The sequence below is a fragment of the Spermophilus citellus genome, assembly GCF_964194105.1.
Source record: "Spermophilus citellus genome assembly, chromosome: 1".
NCBI classification, from domain to species: Eukaryota; Metazoa; Chordata; class Mammalia; order Rodentia; family Sciuridae; genus Spermophilus; species Spermophilus citellus.
Genome location: NC_138182.1, coordinates 244,331,504 through 244,356,136, shown reverse-complemented (window position 1 = coordinate 244,356,136; position 24,633 = coordinate 244,331,504). Strand labels below are relative to the sequence as shown.

General features: G+C 33.7%; 1 protein-coding gene across 5 annotated transcripts in view; it reads left to right on the top strand.

The window, feature by feature from the left end:
• Window positions 1–348: 348 nt before the first annotated feature.
• Window positions 349–24,633, top strand: part of DDX4 (DEAD-box helicase 4) — a gene marked incomplete at both ends in the record, with an annotated part of 51,943 nt that continues 27,658 nt past the window's right edge. For 3 of the 5 annotated variants that reach the window (XM_081309125.1, XM_081309122.1, XM_081309121.1), the window contains 6 exons: window positions 349–420; window positions 5,763–5,823; window positions 12,432–12,509; window positions 15,828–15,905; window positions 18,108–18,158; window positions 21,941–22,000. In XM_081309125.1, the coding sequence (XP_081165251.1) occupies window positions 349–420; window positions 5,763–5,823; window positions 12,432–12,509; window positions 15,828–15,905; window positions 18,108–18,158; window positions 21,941–22,000 (400 nt within the window). The remainder of the gene's footprint in view (window positions 421–5,762; window positions 5,824–12,431; window positions 12,510–15,827; window positions 15,906–18,107; window positions 18,159–21,940; window positions 22,001–24,633) is intronic. The other 2 variants (XM_081309124.1, XM_081309123.1) reach the window with 2 other exon arrangements.

Genomic DNA, 24,633 nt, shown 5'->3' with positions numbered 1-24,633 from the left:
CGGTTCATCTGGCTTTGAAATATAAAAAGGATGGCTATAAATGCAATCACTAGATAAGAAGCAATACCCAATTCTCCATTTTTTGCAAAATCCTTTTGGGAAGATTAGCAGTTAGTTGAGCATTTCCAAGAGCTATATGTGAAACAATGATTGTTGATTGTTTATACTTTTTTTTTTTTTTTTTGGTGGGTGGGGATGTGCCGGGAATCAAACCCTGGGTCTCATTTGCTCTGTGAGGGAGTTATATCCCCAGACGGATAGTTTATGCTGTTAAAGACACAGTTCTTATCTAATGGAGGTCAAAGTGCTTTTTCCCCCCACAAAATAAAAATAGAACTTGAAGCCACCATGGGAGATGAAGATTGGGAAGCAGAAATCATCAAACCTCATGTGTCTTCCTATGTTCCTGTATTTGAAAAGGTAATAAAATTTAAAATGTGCAGTTATTAAATGCTATGGATTTTTATCAAAGTTGAAAAACTGGTGGGGAAGTTTTAAATTATAGACTATTTCAGTGTTTATCTCTGTGGTTGTTATAAACTATTTTATGGGGAATGAGAAAGAATGCCTGTGTAGAATTATGTATCTGATAATGTGACAATTAAAAGCTAAATTAGATGTGATATGAAGAACTTATTTACATCTCAGTGATTTAGGACTTACAGGTGAAAGCAAGCTTGTTCAAATTTGGTGGAATGTCTCTGAGGGACACTTACATGGAAAATTGGCAAAAGTTTGGTTCTGGATGATATTTTGAATTCTGAAAATTGGTTTTATGCAAGGAAGGCTTCTAAGATAAATATTTTAGGCTGCTTCAAATGGTGCCATCAGCTTAATATATAACAGATCATCAGATCTTTTTCCTGTTTGGCATTTGCGAAATTGCATTGTAATTCAGAAGCAGTGGCGCTGGGTTAGATTTTTTTGGTTTCAGTTCTGACTTTTAAAAAATTCATGGAATGAAACTTGATAATATAGTTTAAGGGATTGATTTTGCAGAAGTGTTACTTTGTTGACATTATCTCCAAAAGTTTTTATTCTCTTCAGAATTTCCTGTTTGTGTGTAAGACAATAAATTTTGATACTTTCTGATTTTAAGTGATGCCTTTGTGTAAATCCTTATTTTATACAAAAAATGCAGTTCTTTAAATTAACTGGAATTGATTCATATGTGGAGTTTGAATAGCAATACCCAAAATATTAATCTGATTTTGTCATGTTTCTTATCTTGGAAGTTATTTTAGAAATAACATCTTTTTGTTATCTTCTTATAGTCGTCTTTCATCATAAAAGCATAACCACATTTTTGTGAAAAAAGGAGAAAAATCACCTAAAAATGTTGCTCTCTAGCATAGTTACTCCTATGAAAAGCTTCCCTCTATCTTCCAAAATATGTTTTTATTAGAGTATATAACAGTTTTTTTTTAAGTACTGAAATTGAACCCAGGGCCTGATGCATACTGGGCAAATGTGGTACCATTGAGCTACATCCCAGCCCTATCACAGTAATTTTTGAATCCAGCTTTTGTTTTTTTTTTTACTCTTTACAGATTATTCCGTATTACTAATTTCCTACAAATAATTTCTTATGCATACATAAGACCTATGGAAAGGATCTGTCATAATATAAATGATTTCTGTTGTGGGAATTTAAGATGGTGTTAGTTTTTTACTTTGACATTGTCATAAGTACCTACAACTTATTTAATTTGGGAATTTTTTTCCTCAAAAATAGAATTACTTGTTGGGTGTGGTGATGCACCCCTGTAATCCCAGTGGCTTGGGAGGCTGAGGCAGGGGGATTGCGAGTTCAAACCCAGCTTCAGCAAAAGCAAAGCACTAAGCAACTCAGTCAGATCCTTTCTCTAAATAAAATACAAAATAGGACTGGGGATGTGGTTCAGTGGTTGAGTGCCCCTGAGTTCAATCCCCAATAAATCCCCTCCTCCAAAAAAAAAAAAAAAAAAAAAAAGGAATTATTTGGTCAGAGGATATTTTATGGCTCCCTTTTCACCCCCTTTTTCTTAATAGATTTGTTATAATACAAAGTTTAATATACAGATAGGCTCTTTTCCATTAGTCTAGTTTTTAGTTTTTTAGTTTGAGATGTTTGTCTAAATGGAGTGCTCTTCAAACAGCACAGTGCACTGCAGTATGTTGTGCATATTTGTTGTATCAAGTTTCAGAAATTGAGGATTAGCTATTACATCTTGCAAGTTCACCTTTTTGGAGTCATTGTAGTATTCATAACATACCTTGTATCATGACATTTGGAATACTAAATAGAATGTGAATTTATGTTGATAATTTCACCTTACAGTTCTTAATACATCTGTACGGGGCCAATTTACAGTAAATTTTTTACATTTGTCTGCAAACTTGACACCTGGTGCTGGTTGTGCAATTAGTAACTTCCTAGTTAACTTGAACATGATAGTCAGTAGCTTTGTTTTCCTTTCTTGTTTGATTAAGTGCAGAGAATAAGAATGTATAAATGACATTTTTATGGAGGAAAATTTGGAGGTCTTTTATTCCCTGCCATTTTTTTATTTAAGGCACCAATTTTTTAAAAAAATACTTTTTAGTTGTAGATGGACACTATACCTTTATTTTATTTATATGTGGTGCTGAGGATCGAACCCAGGGCCTCACACATGCTAGACCAGTGCTCTACGGCTGAGCGAGCCATATCCCAGCCCTAAGGCACCCCTTTGATTGGTCATTCTAAATAAGTTTTCATCTCAAAACTAGGTGGTGCTTTCCTTTTAAATTTATAGTGGCTTTAAAAAAATAGCATTGGATTAATAGCAGTTTAAGCGATATTTATCATCAGACTTTTATGAGTGCTTTGCAGGAGCTTTTTTTTTTTTTTCGAGATATGTTCATAAATGCTTGTATAATTTTGCAGTAATAGGGCACTGTTCTGGTAGCACTTAGAAAGACATGGTGGCACACACCTTGTAATACCAGAGATTCCTTAAGTTGAGGCAGGAGGAGTGCAAGTTTGAGGCCAGCCTGGGCAACTTAGTGAGACCCTGTCTCAAAATAAGAAAAGTTGGGGATGTAACTCCATGGTAGAGTGCCTCTGGATTCAGTCTCCAGTACCTGTCCTCTTTCTCTCACAGAAAAACTCCAAACTCCAAAATCTTGATTTTGAAGTGAGTACACAACCTGGGGGAATAGAAAAATGAAAGAGATGAGTTATAAAAAATGTGGTAACTTAGCAGTTATAAATTCCAGAAATCTCAGTGGTTGACATTTGTACATAGTATGCAGACTTATTGGGATGAGTGTTAGAATGTATGGATATGGTGAGTGTATTAGATATTTAGTTTGCTTACTTATTATTAGCTGTTAGTGTTTTTTGTTAGATGACCAGATGATTAAATGTAGTGGTCATTACTATATTGAATAAATTTCCATTTTTGTGGTACATTTCAGAAGATAAAAACTTTCGTGATTAAAGTGGAAACAGTGTGAGATAATTGCTCCACAGTGGTAATTGTGTTAAGTAGCAGTAGCAAAGTTAGTAATAATTTAGAAAAGGAGCTTGCATATGACATTCCAGAATTGAAAAGGGTACAGGTGAAAAGAAAGGTGTTCACCAAAATAGGATATTTTGTAGCTGCATAGGGGAGTTCTTATGTGTTAAGACATTTTGAAATTTAAATTTTTTGTTTCAGTACTGGGGATTGAACCCAGGTTCTAGCACATGTTAGGCAAGTGCTCTCCCACTAAGCTACATCTCCGCCTCTTCACTAAGTTTTGTTTTGTGACAGGGTCTTGCTACATTTCTCAGGCTGAACTTGAATCTGTGATCCTTCTGTCTCAGCCTCCCAAGTAGCTGGAATTAAGGGTATACACCACTATTCCTGGCTTGAAGTTTCTAAATTGGTTCACTTGGGTGATTTAAGAGGTTACAAATGATTTATAGCTAGGTGTCCTAAAAGTAAACCGACAAGCCTTCTTTTTTTTTTTTTTTTTTTTTTTTTTTTTAAAGAGAGAGTGAGAGAGGAGAGAGAGAGAGAGAGAGAGAGAATTTTTAATATTTATTTTTTAGTTCTCGGCAGACACAACATCTTTTGTTGGTATGTGGTGCTGAGGATTGAACCCGGGCCGCACGCATGCCAGGCGAGCGCGCTACCGCTTGAGCCACATCCCCAGCCCCCGACAAGCCTTCTGATCATTCAACATATATTTATTGAATTCGGTATGCTGAAGGTAGTGTTGAACATGATGAAATACTTGCTGTCAAAGACTTGTATTTTATTTGGGGAGATAGAATAAGCACATTTGTGAACCAGATAATTATGAATGATTAAAAAGTGCTATGGATGGGTCTGGGGTTGTGGCTCAGAGGTAAGCGTTAGAGCACTAATCTAGCATGTGCAAGGGACTGGATTTGATCCTCAGCACCACATAAAAATAAAAAAGTAAAGGCATTGTGTGCAACTACAACTAAAAAATATTTTTTTAAAAAAGTGCTATGGAAAAAATAAGGAATTTTGAGTGTGTGTGTGTGTGTGGGGGGGGGTTGGTTCAAGTGGAGAGAGGTAAGGCTTCCTTGACTCATGAGTGGGAGATCTGAAACAGTCCCCAAAAGCCATCATTTACCAAGCTTCTGAGTCAGAGGAAGGAAACTTAGCATATTTGGATACCAAGAAAAATGTGAATGTGTTGAGTTCATGTGTCTGTGGCAGCAATTACCCCTAATTGGGTAATTTAAAACAACAGAAATTTATTCTCATATTGTTCCAGAAGTCAGAAGTTAGAAATCAAGGTTTGAGCAGGTCTACCTTCCATCTTGAAGCTCTTGGAGAAAATCTTTTTCTCTTCTATCATCTGGTGGCTGTAAGAGGACATTGGTTTGTGGTTGCATTTCTTAGCTGTGTTCACATGGCCATTTCCTCTGTGTATTTGTGTTATCTCCCTTTACCCCTTTCAAAGGACCCACTCACATAAAACAGTGTAATCTCTTCATTTCAAAATCCTTAATCACATCTGCCATGACCCCTTTTCAAATAAGTAACACAAAGTCCAGGAATTAGGATTATTTGTTAATGACCATTATACAATTTATTACAGCCAATATGACTAAAGCACAATGAAATAAGACAAGAGTAGTAGAAGTTGAATTCAGAGAAGGAAAGGGAAAAGGAGAGGAATTGGAGGTACTTGCATATAAAGACAAGTTCTTTTCTGTGCATAAGTGAATTTTCTTAGAGTGATTTCCACTTGAAAAATTTGGATATATTAACGATTTCATTTTATATAAACACAGTGGAAGTTTTAAAAATAAATTTCTTTATTGTTGAAAGTGTTAAGCCACTAATATCCTTCTGACAATGTCAGAACCTCAGTAGTAGCCTAATGTTACATCACAATGCCTATGTTGCTCACTTTATTTCCTCTTATTACCTAAGCATTGTATCATTTCACATCATAAGAAGAGTGAGTACAGCCCAATAAGATATTTTGAGAGACCATATTACATAATTTTATTACATAATTATAATTATTCTTATTTTGTTAATATCTTATTGTGCCCAATTTATAAATTAAACTTTATCACAGGTATGTTTGTGTAGGAAAAAATATAGTGTGTCTGTATGAATCAGTGTTTGATATCCATTGTTTCAGGCATCCACTAGAAGTCTTAGAATGCATTCTACTGGAAAAGGGGTTACTATTCTAATTTTCTATTTGTGAAATAGATGACATTCTTATTATGCAAAGTGAAAAACTGGTCTTTCCTCTTACAGGATAAATATTCTTCTGAAGCAAATGGAGACACTTTTAACAGGACTTCAGCTTCATCATCAGGTATGTGTTAAGGAAAAAAAGGCAAAACTCTGAGAATTTCATCTAGTGAATAAGGAGCAGACTGATAGACATATTTAAAAATTTTTTTCTAATATTTACTTTTTAGTTGTAGTTGGACACAACACCTTTATTTCACTTGTTTATCTTTGTATGTGATGCTGAGGATCAAACCCAGGGTCTCACACATGTGAGGCGAGCGCTCTACCGCTGAGCCACAACCCCAGCCCAGCATATTTTTTAAAATAAATTTTTGGTTGTTTATATGATACTGAGGATCAAACTAGTGCCTCATGCGTCCTAGCTAGGCAAGTGCTCTCCCACTGCGCTACAACCCATCCCCCTGATAAGGGGATGTTTTTAAAATTTCCTAGTGAGAATTCATTATAATTTGGATACCTTGGGTTGGGGGCACTTCTAGCTAGAGTAGGGGAGAGAAGGGAAAGTGTAGTGTTAGTATAGTTAGTGGATTACTGTAAACCTTTGTTCAACCTGGAAGTTGCCTGTTTTGCTTCTAGGTTGCTAGAGCATTGTCAGGATTCCTGACATAAGGAAGAATGATATTGTATATTATATGTAAAGTTATTGAAGCAGATTCCAATGGTGGTGAATGGCCAGGGTAAGGACTATTCAAGCCACATATGTCATGCCATTAAGATATGAGTTTCTTTGAGATCAGAAAACTAATTTCGGATAAGTCCTAAGAGAAGAAGAGAAATGAATGTCAAGATAAAGGAGCCCTATCCTTCCTGCTTCTCTCAATTACTTTCTCTGAACTTGTTTCCACCTGGGCTGCTTCCTCACACTGATGCATTCACCTTGATTGTCTAACACACATACTCTCTCTAATATAGAGTTGATGTGGATGGGAAGATGGGTTTAAGTGGGAGGGCTTAGTCTAGGAAGTTAAACTCATGACAGTAGTCTTTTGCTTTATCGAAGTTCAAAGCAGGCTGAAATGGATTGCTATTGTATTGAAAGAATTTTTTATTGTGGTTATTGCAATTTTGACCTTTTTTAAGTGTATACTTCAGTGACATTAAGTATATTCACATTGCTGTGTAACTACCACCCTTCATCCACCTCCAGAACTTTTTCATCTTCCCAAACTGAAATTCTATACCCATTAAACAATAACTTGAAACCACCATTTTACTTTAAAACTATTTTTTTTCATTGTAGATGGACACAATACTGTTATTTATTTATTTATTTTTATGTGGTTCTGAGGATCAAACCCAGTGCCTGACATGTGCTAGGCAAGTGCTCTGCTGAACTATAACCTCAGCCCCACCATTGTATTTTTTGTGAATTGAATTACTATGTGTTTGCTGTGAGTCTCTATGTATTTGAGTTAATATTTTCAGAAAGCTAGATTGAAATAACCACCAACTAAAAGCTGAGCTTTTGCTTAGTTCTGTGAATATTTAGACTAATGAAACAAAATCAGTCAATTACGTTTTCTTATTACAGAATATATGAGGCAAATGAATGTATACTAAACTGATAGTTCAATGTTTATTTCCCCCCCAAAAATAAGAAACAAAATTATCTGAAATCCTGATTTTCATTTGTAGATTTAGCCACTGTTGACAGTCCTTTGATTTTTTTTTTTAGATCTCTCTATATATCCCGCAGAGATAATTGTATTCCACTGGCTTTACACATACTTCTTTTTATTATAAATATTTGTCTTGTTTTTCCTTTGCCTACCTGCCCTTGCATTCCATGCCCTTCTTATGTTCTTAGAATTGTACTTGAAAATATTTCTTTACGTATTTCATAGAAATGGAATCTTATTATACCACATCTTTTACTTAATGATAGTCACAGAAAACTTTCTAAGCAACTATTATAATCTAATTCTTTCCAAAATTAAGTGAAAAAAGTTCACATTATCTGGTTTAAAATGTCACAGCTTATAGGCCACAAAGTTACTTTTATATAGTAGTTCTTTTATAAAGTTACTACTTTATAGCTATGTATATGTCATTCACTTTTGAACCCCATAATATGGTTTCATTTCTTTTATCAACCCTCTGTTTTTTTGCTAGTTAACTCTTGTTTCGTTAGCTTGAAATTCTGTGTTCCTATTGCTAGTTCATTTCCAAACTCTCTACCAGAAGCACAAACAAATATCCATTTAGTTTATAACATATAATGTGATCTATCAATTTCCTTTTTTAATTGGAAAAGGATTTGAATACCTCATTCAGCTGTTTTAGTACAGACTGGCCTTTCTCTAGCTTTCTCCCATTCCATTTTCTCTGGATCATATGTTTCTTCTGCTTTGAACCCTCTACCCCCCTCACTTTGCCTGAATTCATTTTTCTTCAGCTTTCAGAGAGAGGAAATTGAAAATGTCTTAACCTTCGTGCTTCATTGATAGTATAAGGGAAGAATCTTAGCTTGGAAATAATTTTGAATCTTATTGTGTGAAATTCTAGTGATGGTGTTAAGAAGTTTGATATTCTGAGTCCTGACCCTTTGTATATGCCTACTTTTAAAACATCTCTAGAGCTTTTAGTATCTTTTTTTTGCCTATGTATACATAATAAACATTTTCAGACACGTCTATCATGTAACAGTTTATCAAAGCAGATTGTCAAGAATGTAATCCTATCATTATTTCTTCAAAACATGCCAAATACAGTTAAGGTTTTTTGTTCTAGGCATTTTTGTTTAGCAGCTACATTGTTTAGAAAGTCTTTACACTAAGTGACCTTTCTTAAAGACATTGTGCAAGATAGTGAAAGTTTAACTCAATCTGCTTAGATGAGTTTCATCTCAGAAAACAAAATTCTATGCTGTTATGAAATCTCTCTCTCTACATACTTATTTTCTGTGATAATATTAATTTTGGCCAAATTGCATTTTTGTTGAGAAGTTGGGAGAAGTCTAGAGATAGATGGGCATACATTATGTGGCTCCTAAGTGCAAAATCAATCAGATATATAAAATTATAGGAAATGAGGGAGAAAAAAGTCAGTAATAGCTAAGTGATATAAATGCCAGAAGGTAGGAGAAATTTTGAGATGCATATACAGAAATTTCAGTTTGTGAGTATAGGGGATTTTTAAAAAATCTGTTTATTGATTCTAAAACAACTATTGATTTGTCTCTTCCACCCCCCCCCCCCCAAGTGCTAGGGTTGAGCCCAGGGTCTTACACATGCTAGGCAAGAGCTCTACCACTGAACTACATCCCAAGTAAATTTTTTAAATTTAGTTTTTAGTTGTAGATGGACACAATACCTTTATTTTATTATTTTTATGTGGTGTTGAGGATCGAACTCAGTGTCTCACACATGTGAGACAAGTGTTCTACCACTGAACTATAACCTCCGCCCCCCAAGTCACTTTTTATTTTGAGAGAGAATCTTGCCCAGTCTGACCTTGAGTTTGCCATCTTCCTGACTCAGCTTCCTAATTAGCTGGGATTACAGGAATGCACCACTGTGCCCAGCTGAGTTGTCATCTCTTACACCTGAGTTACTTATGTATTGAGTACTGTTGTGCTAAAGTCTGCTTTCACACATTGATTGAAGATGGAAACATGAGTGAGAACACCTTATCACCTTTTCTGTTGGTGTTTTTGTTTCACAAGTTGGGGACTACTAGGTTTGGTGTTTTTTTTTTTTTTGTTTGTTTGTTTTTAAATCAGGGATCAAATCCAGGGGCACTTAACCATTGTGCCATATTGCTAGTCCTTTTTATTTCTTATTTTTAAATTTGAGGCAGTATCTTGCTAAGTTGCTTGGGTGTCTCACCAAGTTGGAGAGGCTGGCTTTGAACTTGAGATCTTCCTGTCTCGGCCTCCTGAGCTGCTGGGATTATAGGAGTGCACCACCACACCTGGCTATTATATTTCTCTGAAATTATGGAAATATCATCCATTTGCACTGTTCAGTATGACAGCTACAAGTTACATTTGGCTGTTGAGGGTTTAAAATGTGTTATATATTTTATGATAATTAAATATTTTTTATTTTTAATCTGTTATAAATTACCTTTTAAAAAAGGTATTCTAGGGCTCGTAGTTCAGTAGTAGAACTCTTACCTAGCATGTGTGAGGCACTGGATTCAATCCTATAATTATGTTTATCTACAACTAAAAATTTTAAAAAAGGGTATTTAATATTAAAATACCCTTATATACTGGGATAAAACCAACTTTCTCATGATATTAAAGTGTCTTTTTTAGATGTAGATGGACACAGTACCTTTATTTATTTTTATGTGGTGCTGAGGATTGAACCCAGAGCCTCACTCGTGCTAAGGCAAGTACTCTACCAACGGAGCTACAGCCCCAGCCCTCTAGTAATATTTTATTCTTTCAATTTACTGTGGGGTCTGGTTAGCTAATATATTGAAATTTTGTATCTGTTAGTAATGGGGGCTTATAATTTTTTCTGTTTTGTCATATCAGAGTTATTCTAGCCTTGTGAAATAAATCGGTGAATAGTATATTTTCTAGAAGATGTGTATGATATTGGATTGATTAGCTTTTTGCCAGTTTCATACAACTCTCCTGTAAAACACTCTCTGGGCTTGATGTAGAAATTTAAAGTCTGATTGAATTTCTATAGGATAACTGTGTGTGTATGTGTGTTTGCATTATTTCTTAAGTTAGTTTTGGTGAGTTAATTTTTGGAAACTTTTCTGTTTTTTTTTTTTCCTTTGGTTCTAGGATTGAACCCAGAATCTTGCACATGCTAGTCAAGCAATTTACCACTGAGCTACATCCCCAGTCCTTTTTTTTTTTTTTTAATTTTGAGAGTGTCTTTGAGTCCTGAGGGTGGTCTCAAACTTATGATCCTTCTGCCTCAGCCTCCCAAGTAGTTGGAATTATGTGTGCTACCACACTTGGTGATTCTAAGTGTTTTAAACTTCCATTGTGATATATTTCTTTGAGTTATGAGTTCTGTTGAAGTGCTTAAAAAATGTAACAATATTTATGAATTTTTTTCTGTTATGATTGATTTATAGAGTAAACTGGTTCTCTTGTCAAACAATAGATTTTACTGAATGGTTGAAGGAAATGAATGAAGCATGGTGATCAGTTTGGTTTATTTGATTGTATGTTAGGAATTAGATTTCCAAGACATAATGACTTACATTACAACACTCTACTGTTGCACAAATGTCACTTCTGTTAGTGTTGCTATTATCAAACTAATTTTCTTCATCAGAATATCTTAAATTAAAGAAACACTGTTACATTAAAAAAGAAAAAATTCCAGCCAGGCATGGTGGTGCATGCCTGTAATCCCAGTCACTTGGGAGGCTGAGGCAGGAGGATTGAGAGATCAAAGCCAGCCTCAGCAATTTAGCCCGGGCCCTAAGCAACTGAGTGAGACTTGTCTCTAAATAAAACATAAAAAAGGGCTGCGGAAGTGGCTCAGTGTTGGGTGCAATCCCTGGTACCCACCCCTCCCCCCCAAAAAAGAAGAAAAAAAATCATTTCAGATATAAAGGGATTCTAAGCCTTTTGTGTATATGGTATTAATTTTTGAAATTTGTTATGTTTGTGGCCCGCATAGCAGGTTTTTAAAAATTTATTTATTTAATTATTATATTTTGGTACTGGAGATTGAACTCGGGGACACATAACCACTGAGCCACATTTCCAGCCCTATTTAAATTTTATTTAGACACACGGTGTCACTGAGTTCCTTAGCCCCTCAACATTGCTGAGGCTGGCTTTAAACTCCTAATCCTTGTGCCTCAGCCTCCTGAGCAGCTGGGAGTATAGGCATGCACCGCTTTGCCCCGCCCTAGGTTTTTAAATAAACATTCTGTTGTGGAAGAAAGTTCTGTAAATTTGAGTGCTACATATTTCTATGAAACTAATGTGCATAGCATTCTTTGGATGACTAATTTCTTTATTCTCTTTCAATTTTGCTATTATCTGTGCTTATAAAAAACATCTTTAGCCAGGTGTGGTGGTACACATCTGTAACCTCAACTACTTGGGATGCTGAGGCAGGAGGATCACAAGTTCAAAGCCAGCCTCAGCAACTTATTGAGGTCCTAAACATCTTAGCGAGATCATGTTTCAAAATAAAAAATGGGCTGAGGATGTGATTCAGACGTTAAGCACCCTTCAGTTCAATCCCCAGTACCAAACCAACTCAAATCAAGCAAAAACTCCCTTTGTATCTATCTCTGTTACTTCACATTAATGCACTTTAGAAAAGTATATACTTTTTAATTTAGAGTCAAGATTGATTGATTCAGTTTACAGTCATAGTCATATTGTGTGATTTATATTTGTTTCACGTGTGTCCTTGAATATTCTGGTTATATTAGCAAATTTAAAAGCACTGGGTATTAGCAAATTTAAAAACAGTCCTGTGGTTGAAAACTGCTATCTCCTCCTTCTGATTTTCAGTTTTGAATTATGAGTGAAATTTAGTCACCATTTTTTTTTATTTTGGAGAGTTACCTATTCATATTTTTAGCCCATTTTTCTTCTAGACTCTTCATCATCTTTCTTATTGCTATATAAAATTCCTCTTTTGCTACATGTGGCACATTGAGGAGACTTACAATTTGCATACTACTTGAATACTTATTGTTTGACTTCTTTCAAAATGTCATTTGCTTTAGAAATGGATGATGGACCTTCTCGAAAAGATCATTTCATGAGAAGTGGATTTGCCTCAGGGAGGAGTTTGGGAAACAGAGGTAAGATCTTTGTTTTTCTTTAATCTCCTGGACTTTTGGATAATGGAATGGCTTTCATAGCTGTTTGGTGCAAAGCTAAGTGTTTTATAACTCCATGTATAGTAGTTTTTTTTTGGGATAATGAGTTCATTTTTTGAAATGTAAATATTCTTTTGCTGTTTTATTTCTTTGGGGGGTAGTAGGACAAAATTAAATTGATTGAACAGATAGATTGGTTGGGCAGATGCTCCACATAGCTGTCTCTTCTTAATTTATGATTATTGATTTCTTATAATTCTTATAATTTCTTATAATTAACATGGGAGGAATGTAAAAAGCTTTGCAGATCTAGATGAGGAGGACTCTTTCTTGATATATATCATCTATATATATTTATTTATTTTTTGGTACCAGGGATTGAACCCAGCGTTGCTTAACCATCTTTTTAATTTTGAGACAGGGTCTCACTAGTTTGCTCAGGGCCTTGCTAAGTTACTGAGGCTGGTTGCACTTGCCATCCTCCTGCCTCAGCCTCCTGAGCTGGGATTACAGGCATGAGTTTTGTATTTCTTAAGAAAAGGCATTATGGGAAACATTTCTATTAGTTCATTAGTATTAGGTTTATGAGGTTATTTTACCAAGCTTGGGTTTTTAAATTTTACTTTTAGAATTGCCAACATTTTATTTGACAGCTGGTAACACAGTGAGATACCTTCCTATAATCCGTTTTTTTAGACTTCATAGTAAAATGCTGAAAATATTCTAAATCATTTTTTATAGTGCAATAACATAATTAGAAACTCAAATTAAAAATATGTATGACTTTCTTGTCATGGTAGCTAATTCCTGTAATCTTAATGACTTGGGAGACTGAGGTAGGAGGATTGCAAGATTGAGGCCAGCCTGGGCAATTTAGCAAGACCCTGTCTCAAAATATAAAAAAAGGGTTGGGGATGTAGCTCAGTGGTAGAGGATTACTGTGTTTAATTTCTGATATCAAAAAAAAAAAGAAAATTATTTTTTTTAGGGGATTCCATAGCTAGGGCTATTTAGTACTTTTAAACATGCATAATACTTCTCCTTAAATTTATCTTTGAAAGATTTTATTATATTTCCAATTCCTTTTTCATCATTGGAATCTAAAAGTTAATATGTATTATTTCATTTTACATTTGGAAAACATAGTTTCTATTTAGATACAATGAACACAAATTTGAATTTTATATTTGGATATGGTCCTTCTATTTGACTTATTTTATATTTTAAATATGCATACATATCTTGCTTTTAAAGCTTACATGTCAAGGTATGTTGATTTGGATCATGTAATTAATTGTCGCAAGAGGTTCAGATGTGGGCTTTGTTAACTATTACTAACAATAAAAATAATAAATACCTTAACAGTATACTTAAGAATGTTTTAATATTTAATATTTAATATGTTAATATATTTAGATAATTTTAAAATTATAATTTTTGAAGAGCTTATGTGATACTTTTTGATGTAGACTTCTGTTGTTGAATAGATCCCTTTTCAATGACAAAACCACCACTTAGGTTTTATCACAAATCATTTTTATATATTTAAAGTTGAAATACACATTAAATCCTGATGAAAACTCTTCTGAATGTCAGTACTTTAAAAAGTTATTTTTATACTATATATACAATCAGAAATTCCTAGACCCACGAGTATTACTTCTTTTTCTTATAATTTGTCTGACATATTGCTTCAATCTCTGGTAATTTTTCTGAGTATAAGTTGTACATTTAGTGAAGTGTTTTTTAAAATTGTCTTAATTACCTAACATTCACTTTTTATGTTCTGTGGAGTATGGCTAAGCAGCTTTAAATTCTTGAATCACATACATCTTTAAGATTTGATGAAAATACTCAGTCGGACATATACAAGTTTGCACTGATTTTAGGAATTTCAGAGAGTATTATAGAGATAGGTACAGTAATTTATAAGAATCACAGGGAATAGATAAAATTTTCCCGGTGATATTTTAGAATGTCAGTTATGTTGTTTTGGAAGTTTCTAGTGGTTCTTCTTTCCTTCCTCTTGTTCTTTCTCAGTTTTTTTATCTTCTATGCTCCTTGACATTGCATTTCTGCCCTTAAGTAGCTGTTGTTTTTGAGATGGGGTCTTACTATATTACTAAGACTGGTCTTAAATTGCTGGGCTCAAGTGATTATGCCTTAGTCTCCTGAGTAGCTGGAACTACATGTGTATGCCATGGTGCCTGGCCAAGATTTTTATAATTTAGTGGTACAGAAATATGTGAAAAGAAGTATTACTAAAAAGAGGTACAGATAGTTTTGTTATTGGGAATGTGGAGGAAGGATTATGACTGGAGTGCTGAAGGGCTTTACAGAAAAATTGGTCTTCTGAAGGATGAAAAGAATTCTAGTAGGAAAACTAGGAAAGCAAGGAATACTATTCCAAAAGAACAGCATGTATGAAAGTACACAATACTAGAACTTCACAGTGTGGAGTAGGAGAACTTATTTGGTGTGATTTAAAATGTTGGTTGTTCAGAATTATGCAGTGGGAAATAAAGCTACAAATGTTAATATAAGCAAATAGTAGTAAGACACAAGAAGATGTGAAGTTGAGTGGTATTGAAAGCTGCTTTTCTTTAGTCCCTAATTTTAATTTTACTAGTATTAATATTATTATTATTAATAATAAATAGAACAGTTAAAAATCAGAATAAGAGTAAAAGGTTTTCAATAGCAATAACTCTCACAGGAACAGAGTATAATAACAAGGTCTGTCAAGGTGAACATTCTGCATATACAAAATCATGAAGTTTGTTTTCTGGTTAAAGGACTCCAGTAAAATAATAAATAGTAGAAACCTGTATTCCACTAGCAGTAGATTTATGTTTGTATATTGGTTTTGTTATTTTTTTTTAAAGATGCAATTAATTTTAAGTTCTTATTCTGTTCTTTTCCTGTCCTTGAAAAATCCCTTTACCCCAAAGATTTATTTTATCCCCATTTTTTATTTTTTGTTTTTTTCTGAGTGCAGCTGATAAATTTGACACAAGGCAAAAATCTTAGTACAGCCTGAATGAATTCTCATTAAATATCTGTATGTATAGTTAGTTGTATATGGTTTATCTTAGTTTAGAGGGGTAACTTCTGAGCCACATCACCAGCCACATCAATGACAGGCTCTTGCTGATTTGCTTAGGGTCTCACTAAATTACTGAGGCTGGCTTTGACCATGTTTACCCTCCTGCTTCAGTCTACTGAGTTACTGGGATTACAGGCATATGCCACCACTGATGTGTTTAATTTTATGTTAAACAGTTTGTCTAAATTTTTCAGATGCTGGCGAGTCTAATAGAAGAGAGAATACACCCACAGTGGGCAGTTTTGGAGTTGGAAAAGGTTTTGGAAACAGAGGTAGGTATTTGCTTCTGATACCTTAATAATAAAAACTTGAGTTAATCTCAAAATTTTCAGTTTTTTGGTTCATAGTTCCCTCTAATATACATAGAAAATATTTGTCTTTTTCAAGAATTTATGAGGATCACAAGAAAGTGAGTGCTTTTACTTTTCTAGTTGTAGTTTAAAATAGCAGTTTGTGCTGCTTTGGATGTTTATGCATTTTTTTAACTGTATCCTGCTCCCCCAAACAGCCATGTTCCTTGCTGCAACTTCTCTTCAGATGGATTCACCCTACTCATGAATCCCAGTTCTTTAATACTCGCCAACCTCTACCAAGAAATCCATCTTAGACGATTCTGAGTACCCATTTTTAGTTGAGCCAGCAACCAGTAGTTTGAAATTATATTTTTTCCTTAAGAACTTAAAAAAATTATAATTCAGGCAGAATTTATGATCAAATCTAATAATGTGTAGGTGGGAGACTTTCCCAAGATTTGGGAAACTTAGCACTGACTTTTCTTAGAGGAAGAATGAGGAGGGAGCAGCACTTGTAGAAGGCTTTAGAATATAGTCTTTTCTCAAGCATCTTCAAACACTGCAAATATTTAGATGAGTGAAATAATTCAAATTAGATTTTGTGGAACTATATTCTTTCTCTAGAGATTATCTTTATATATTTTAAGATAATATATCTATCTGTTCCAGGAAAAATTCTTCTGTTATTCAATCATATAGCAAGGTTATAGGATACCTGGTTTTTTATATACTAGCTTTATAATAAATTTTTTTTAAAAGAGAGAGTGAGAGAGGAGAGAGAGAGAATTTTTAATATTTATTTTTTAGTTCTCGGCGGACACAACATCTTTGTTGGTATGTGGTGCTGAGGATTGAACCTGGGCCGCACGCATGCCAGGCTAGCGCGCTACCTCTTGAGCCACATCCCCAGCCCCCTGTATTAAATTTTTATGGAATTTTCTTGCTGGAAGGGACCTTAGATTTTGTTTAGTAATGTTAAGAGATGTTAAGTGAGGGGCTGGGATTGTGACTCAGCAGTAGAGTGCTTGCCTCACACGTGTGAGACCCTGGGTTTGATCCTCAGTACCACATAAAAATAAGTAAGTGAAATAAAAGTATTGTGTCGAACTACAACCACAACAACAACAACATAATAATAATAATAATAATAATAATAAAAGAGAGATGTTAAGTGACTACACACACACACACACACACACACAATTTTGTGTGTAAGTTGGGTAGCTATCTAAATAGTAATTAGTTAGTCCTTGTATTAATGGAAGCCCAAATGTAACATACTTAAGTATTTTTTCATTTACATACCAATTGGCAGGCATTCCATATTGACATTTAATTTTAAAGGTATGTATCTTTTTTTTTTTTTTTTTTACTTTTTTTGAGAATGGGGGTTATGGTATGTTGCCCAGGCTGGTCTCAATCTCATAGGCTCCAGTGATCAGCCTACTATAGCCTTAGCCTCTCAAGTAGCTGAGACTGTAGTCCTGAACCATCATGCCTGACTCCCTGAATATCTTTGCATTAAAGGTAATTTTATTAAGATTCAACATTTTTTAGTTTTATGGAAGATTATGGATGAATTTTCCTTAAATTAATATTAAAGATAGTCTTTTATGCTCCAGATATGTATAAATCTTAGACATAGGTGTTTATGAAATGATAAATTTGAAAGCAGATCTTGATGAAAGACGTTGTTGTTGTTAAATCATAAACTAGAAAAATTAACAGGATTTCCATGTTACTGAGAAGGGAAAAATTATCATGCATTGGATTATAATTTAGTTGTCTTTTGGTAGATGAAGAAATTGTGAGTTAATTTGTAAAATTTAAATATTTTTTTGTATTTTGAAAAGAAAGCTTATAGTTGTTATATTGTTACCCTTGTCTTGCCATGTACACACTGAGGAATATAGGACATTTGGTGAAACATAAAATTGGCTTTAAAAAAAAGGTCTTTTTGACCTTAAGATAATGGATCTGATAAACTTGACACAAGGCAAAAATCTTAGTACAGCCTGAATGAATGCTCATTCAATATCTATATGTATAGTTAGTTGTATATAGTTTTCTTAGTTTAAAGGGATATCATAACTCGTCTCTGCAAAGGTGATATTTTTAAAGCATAGAAGTACAGGAAATTGCTTTCAAAAGTTTGCAAGTTTCATTTTATATTGTTTTTAGGTTTTTCAAATAACAAATTTGAAGAAGGTGATAGCTCTGGTTTCTGGAAAGGTAAGTTCATTGTTTTTGTAGTAACTTCAAAAAGTGTTAACATTAAGAGCACATGCTAAAGAGAAATTAAGTATTTTAATCTGGACCAGATGTAATTTGTTTAAAGACAGTTTTTATTTATGAAGCAGCTATATCTGTGGATCTTGCCAAAGAATTATTGGTTTGTAGATAAAGAATTCAGGCTTCCTAATTTGGCCTATTGCCACCTGCCTCAGTGAATCTGAGAGTACAACTTTTGAATGCTGTGCTACCTTTAGAAAAAAATGGGATAGTAGAAAGAGAAAATTCAGAATTACAATTACTCTCCATATATAAATACAGTTTGGGACCATTTACACTTAAGTCTGTGAGAGAGATTTGTGAATCACTGCTGAAGTTAAAAAAAACATTTTTGTCAAAGGTACTGACATTCTGGTTTGGGAGAATAGAATAATGTTATAGAATATAGACATAATGAACATTGCTTTCCTAAAAATGATTGTGAATATTTGGGTGAGGCTTTGGAACTTGTGTTTAAAAGCATCCCTCATGATTATGATATATCCTTTATTTGATAACCACTGTGTAGAATCTTTATAGCATAAAACACTTTGGAGTAATTTGCTACTTGCTAATTGAATGATGGTAGAATAAATTGCTTAATCTTTCTAAAGTCATAGTATTATATTCTGTAGAATGAAGACCACCACCCATTTTATAGGTTGTTAAGCAGATTAAGTAAGAATTCATGTGAAAGAAAAGACAAAACTCAGTATCAGATACATTTGTGGTTGTCTTGTTTTTCTTCATTAAATGTTTGAGGCTTAGGCTAGAAATATAGTTCAGTGGTAGAGTGCTTGTCTAACAGAAATAAAGCCTTGGATTTGGTCCCTAGTACCAAAGTGGGGAGAATAAAGTTTGAGGCTTGATCTTACTAAACTCAAAGACTAGACCTGATTACTTAAAAACTCTTTTGAAATGAGGTTGTATTTTAATATCCCAAACTATTCCCAGTCTCGTTCTCTTTGCTTTTTTCCTTTCCTGTTGAAATGAAAACATACATAACAGAACTAGTATTTACTATAGAAAAAAATCATCATGCTTTTCTTTACTGTTTCTACTGTTTCTATTCTAACCTCCCAACTTTTAACCCACTGAATGTTTATGATTATTTCCACTTATCTCAAGATCATTCAGTTATCCCAGTTCACTCCTTCCTAGAGATGGTAGGCCAAAGAACATATGAGCACATATTCCAGTTTCTCCCAGACTTTTCTCCATAGTGGTTCACTTTCTTCTGTTTTCATTCTTAGTTACCCTAAAAGAAAAAATAATATAAATAGTTCATATTCTTTTGTTTCTAAAAGTTTTGACAAACTCAGGAGGAGATCATGGTAGAAGTTTTTAACTTGTATATACATAGTGTTTTTTGGCTGTTTTTTTCCCATGTTGTCTAGTTTTCCTGGGCTGGTATAATGTAGTGATAAGGAGTTCAGGTTTTAGAGTTGGAAACCCTAGATATGAGACCCAGATCCATCTCCTGACAGTTGTATTACCTTGGAAAAAGCATTGAACCTTTTTTTAAAATTTCATTTTCTTTAGAATTATACTTTATAAGGTTTTTGTGAGAATTTAAAACACTGATACAGTGCTAGGATTTAGCTCAGTGGTAGAGTGCTTGCTTAGCATATGTGAGATCCTGGGTTTGATCCTCAGCTCTGGGAAAAAGAAAATTAATACAAAACAACAGATGTAGTGGCAGGAGGATTGTTTGAGCCCAGGAGTTCAAGGCTAGCCTAGATACCATAGCCAAGACCCTGCCTAAAAAATTAAATGTTAAAATTAAAATTTAATTGATTAATTAATACAAATAGGTGCATTTAGAACAATGCTATATACATACTAAGTTCTATTGGGTTATTGTTTTTATATTATATGATAGATTATAACTAATTTTGTATTCATTATCTCATTTTCTTTGCTTTATCTTCTAGCTCTATAGAGATTTTTTTCTTTTCATATAATAACTTTATTTTGAAATAGTTTGATTCACAAGAAGTTGCCAAAATAGTACAGAGAGTTTTCATATATCCTTTATCCAGCTTCTCTGAAGGTCATTATTCTGTTTCACTTTCCAGGGTAGTCAAAATAAATATAGGTTTGTTTTAGGGATATAATTGGTCAAAGAATGTATGTAAGACTCCTTTATTCTTGCCAGATTCCAAATTAATCAGTATCATTTTTTCTTTAAGGCAACAAATGTTATTTATCATCATTATTTTAGGGCCAACCTTTCTTCTAAAATTCTTCATTTTCTGCTCATCTCCTTTACATTAAATCTTTTCCAAGAAGTTGTCTTGTTAGATGACTCCTTAGGAACACTTGTCAGTTGTCTGCCACAGCTCAAATAGCCTGTAACTAGACCTCTCAGTTATTATTTTTGGTAAAATTAAAACATTAAATAGTGCTTTTACACAGGAATTTTTCTGATAGCCTACAAACTGTTTGGTTACTTTATATCATCACTATTAAAGTTTTCAGTTATTAAACATTAATTACATGTACAAAGATCTCTTTTTCTTTCTTTTTTTGGGGAGATTCAGGGATTAAACCCAATGGTTCTTAACCACTGAGCCACATCCCCAGCCCTTTTTGTATTTAGAGACAGGGTCTCAATGAGTTACTTTGGACCTCACCAGCTTGCTCAACTCAGGATCCTCCTGCTTTAGCCTCCCGAGCCGCTGGGATTATAGGTTCCTGGCTACAAAGATCTCTTGAAACCATAGCTAGTTCTCAAAGTGACTTTGTTGGAATCTTCAGGAAAGCTTAGAACTTTTAAATTTTGAAAAATCACTCATATCTTATTGTCACTCTACTTTTTTTGGAATAAACTCTAGGAGTGGGGCCTGTGCATTTATGTCTGACTAATTCTCCAGGTAACTCCTAGGGAGCCTCATTCCATTGTTAAAATGCATCCCCCGCTTTTTAAAAAATTTTATTTTTTCTTTTTTTTTAGTTGTTGATAGATATTTATTTTTGTGTGGTGCTGGGGATCCAACCCAGTGCCTCACACATGCTAGGCAAGTGTTCTACCACCGAGCCACAACCCCAGACCCTAAAAATCCTGTTTTAATGTTACTTGATAATATTGTTATAAATAGAAAAGCCAGGATGTCCTTAAATTATTTCATTAGGATGAATGAGAAGTGGGCATGTATATATAATAAAGCATCAGTTTCTCAGTTATTAAAAACAGTAAATGAGAGAAAAATAAGATCATAAATAAAACAGTCATGTATTTCTAGTGGTCTGTGGTTCACATTTGAGAGTCACTTGATAACTGTTTAGATAACTGTTATGAAATTTTTATTTTGGGGCTTGTTTTTACTAGGATAATACTTGGAAAATAGTGGGTTTTCAATTATATACTTAATGAATAATATTTAGAAACATTAGGCATTTTCCATTATTAAAATGTTTCAAGAATTAAAATGTAACTTTCCATTGTTAAAATTATTTCAAGAGGGGCCGGAGTTGTAGCTCAATGGTAGAGCACTTGCCTAGCATGCATGAGGCATTGGGTTTGATCCCTGGCACCACATAAAAATAAAAACAAATAAAATAAAGGTATTGTGTCCATCTACAAGTAAAAAAAGAATATTAGAAAAATTATTTCAAGAATTAAAATGTTTTATGAAAATGTTTTGTTTTCATACTAATTTATCTGTGACAGTGTTATTTAGATATTATGTTTCTAAAGGAAATTATTTGGATGCTATTCACATGTTTAATTTTTATTCAAGAGTCTACTAATGACTGTGAAGATAATCAAACACGGAACAGAGGGTTTTCCAAGAGAGGCGGTAAGGATAGTGTTTTGGAACAATTTATACTTGAGACAGGGATACTAAACTGATAAAACTGATTTTTAGAGAAGTTGAAAAAGAAAAATTCTGGTGGTGAAACCCTTTAAGAAAAATACCTTGGTGCATATGTTTTGAGCATTTAATAATACTTAAGAGAATATTCAGTAGGTGCCCCTTTTTCCACTTTCTAACATTACTGGATATTTTTTCCCCTGAGAGTTCAAGAATGTGTTATAAATTACAGAACAGGGATGTTGTGAAATTTCTATCATGGTTAAGATGGAATAGGGGATGTGTTTGTCTTTGAATAGAGTTGCTGGATATTTGGAGGAGAAAAGAAATTTTAGATTAGTTTTTGTTCAAGTATAGCAATATTCCACCTTACTCTACTAATTCTACTTTTAATGAATTTGAGATGAAATCATATAACAATTATCATACTTAATTTTCAATTATATATGGAGATACATTGACAAAAGAACAAAAAAACCCATAAAACCCATAGTGAAGTTACTGTAAAATTGCTACAGATGTCTTGATCTATGATTAAAGGGCCCTCTGTTTGGGACAACATAGTAGTTAGATGCATCAGTGTTTTGCTACAACTTGGGAACATTGTTTTTCCCATTACATGGTTAGCTGGCTGAATGGTAGACTTTCCCTAGTGAAGTTAGCACTGGATTTCAGAATGAGGGAAGGCTGTTTTCTGAATTGAATCTTAGCCCTTTTTAAAAATTTTCATTCTGAGATGGGACTTGCTGAGTTGCTTAGGGTGGAGCAGAAGTTTAAGGAAAAAACAGACCCATCTTTTTGAAATTCTTTTTTTTTGAAAGCAATTCTTGACATTAATGAAAAATACTGCCTAGATTTTAAAATTTCTGATTGTTTACAGAAAACAGTGAATAGCTTACATTTATTTTAACTAAATTAGTATGATTCATATTTAAGTGAGGCAGTCAAAAACCATTTTTAAATGTGTGTGCTTGATTATGACTTAAAGACCAGTGTAGAGTGATTAGCAGGGACATAGTCATTTTACAGGGTATTTCTGATTCCCATTCACTGTAAACATATATGAGAGGGTATTAAGTTAGCATATAGTGATCCCTTTGTAAATGCATATTTATTGTGAAGCATGGCATGACACAGGTACACATATTAAAAGCATATAATGCAGTAATTTTTTTGTAAATCAATCACACCTAATGTTCACCAGCATCTAGGTCAGGGAATGGAAATTACTAGCACACAGAAGTCCCATTTCATGCTTATTTTTACTTACAACACCTCACTTGAAGGTTTACCTTTATTATTTAAAAAAATTTTAAATTTATTCTTTTTATTTAGTTGTCAATGAACCTTTATTTTATTTATTTATATGTGGTGCTGAGAATCAAACCCAGAGCCTCTCACATGCTAGGCAAGCACTCTACCTCTGAGCCACAACCCCAGCCCGGTGTACATCTTTTATGGCTTCTTAGCAGTGTAGATTAATTTTGTCTGTTTTTATACTCAGTATAAAGGGAATCATACAGTATATACTGTTTAGTGTCTGGCTTTCACTTAAGATCCATTGATCTTGTGAGATCCACTGATATTATTGGTTATAATTTTAGATCATTATCATTGCTGTATAGTATTGTTTGTTTCAACTATTCTAATGGTGAATATTTTGATTACTTCTAGTTTTGTGCTATTACAAAAGTATTTCTAGTATTTTGATGACTTTTGGTATATACTCAGAAGTAGAATTGGTAGGTACCAGGCTTTGTATATTTTTAGCTTTGATAACAATTGAAAAATGTTTTCAGTGTTTATACTAAGATATTGCCACATCCTTAGCAATGCACTTGACATTTTTTTTCGTCTTAACAATTCTGCTGTGTATCCTATTATGATTTTAATTTGCAATTTTTAGTATACTAATGAAATGTTGAGCACTGCCATTTGGACAGAACCTTGTGAAGTGTGTTAAGTCTCATGCCCATTTTTCTATTGGACATCTTTATTTTTACCTTTTTATTTGTAAATGATAAAAGTTACAGAAGAGTTTCAAGAATAGTATAGATAATTCCTGTATGGCATTTATGTTGGAGGTCTTTTGGTGTGAATAGAAGTTATTCATTTCATTTTAATCAAGCACAATTTACTATCTTTGTTTAGTGCCTTTTTTTTTTTTTTTGATACCCAGAGGTGCTTAATCACTGGGCCACATCCCTAGCCCTTTTTAAAATTTTTCATTTTGAGATAGGACTTGCTAAGTTGCTTAGGGCATCGCTTAGTTGCTGAGCTTGGTTTTGAACTTGAAATCCTCTTGACTCAGCCTCCCCTAGTCACTGGAAATTTATTTTTATATAAAAATTGAGGTATGCTTTTTCCATATGGGTGGATATCCATTTATCTTAATGTCACTTATTGAAAAGACTCTTTCTTCCAGTGTATACTAGAGGGCTGCTTTTGTCCTTAACTAGTAACAGAAGTATATGTATCTGTTTTTAAACTTGGCTCTATTCAAGTGATCACTTCCTCTATTTTTGCTCCATTGTTACATAATGTAATTACAGTAGTTTCATAATAGGTCCTGATATCTGGTAGTGTTAATCTTCCAGTTTACTGCTTTTTATGATTGC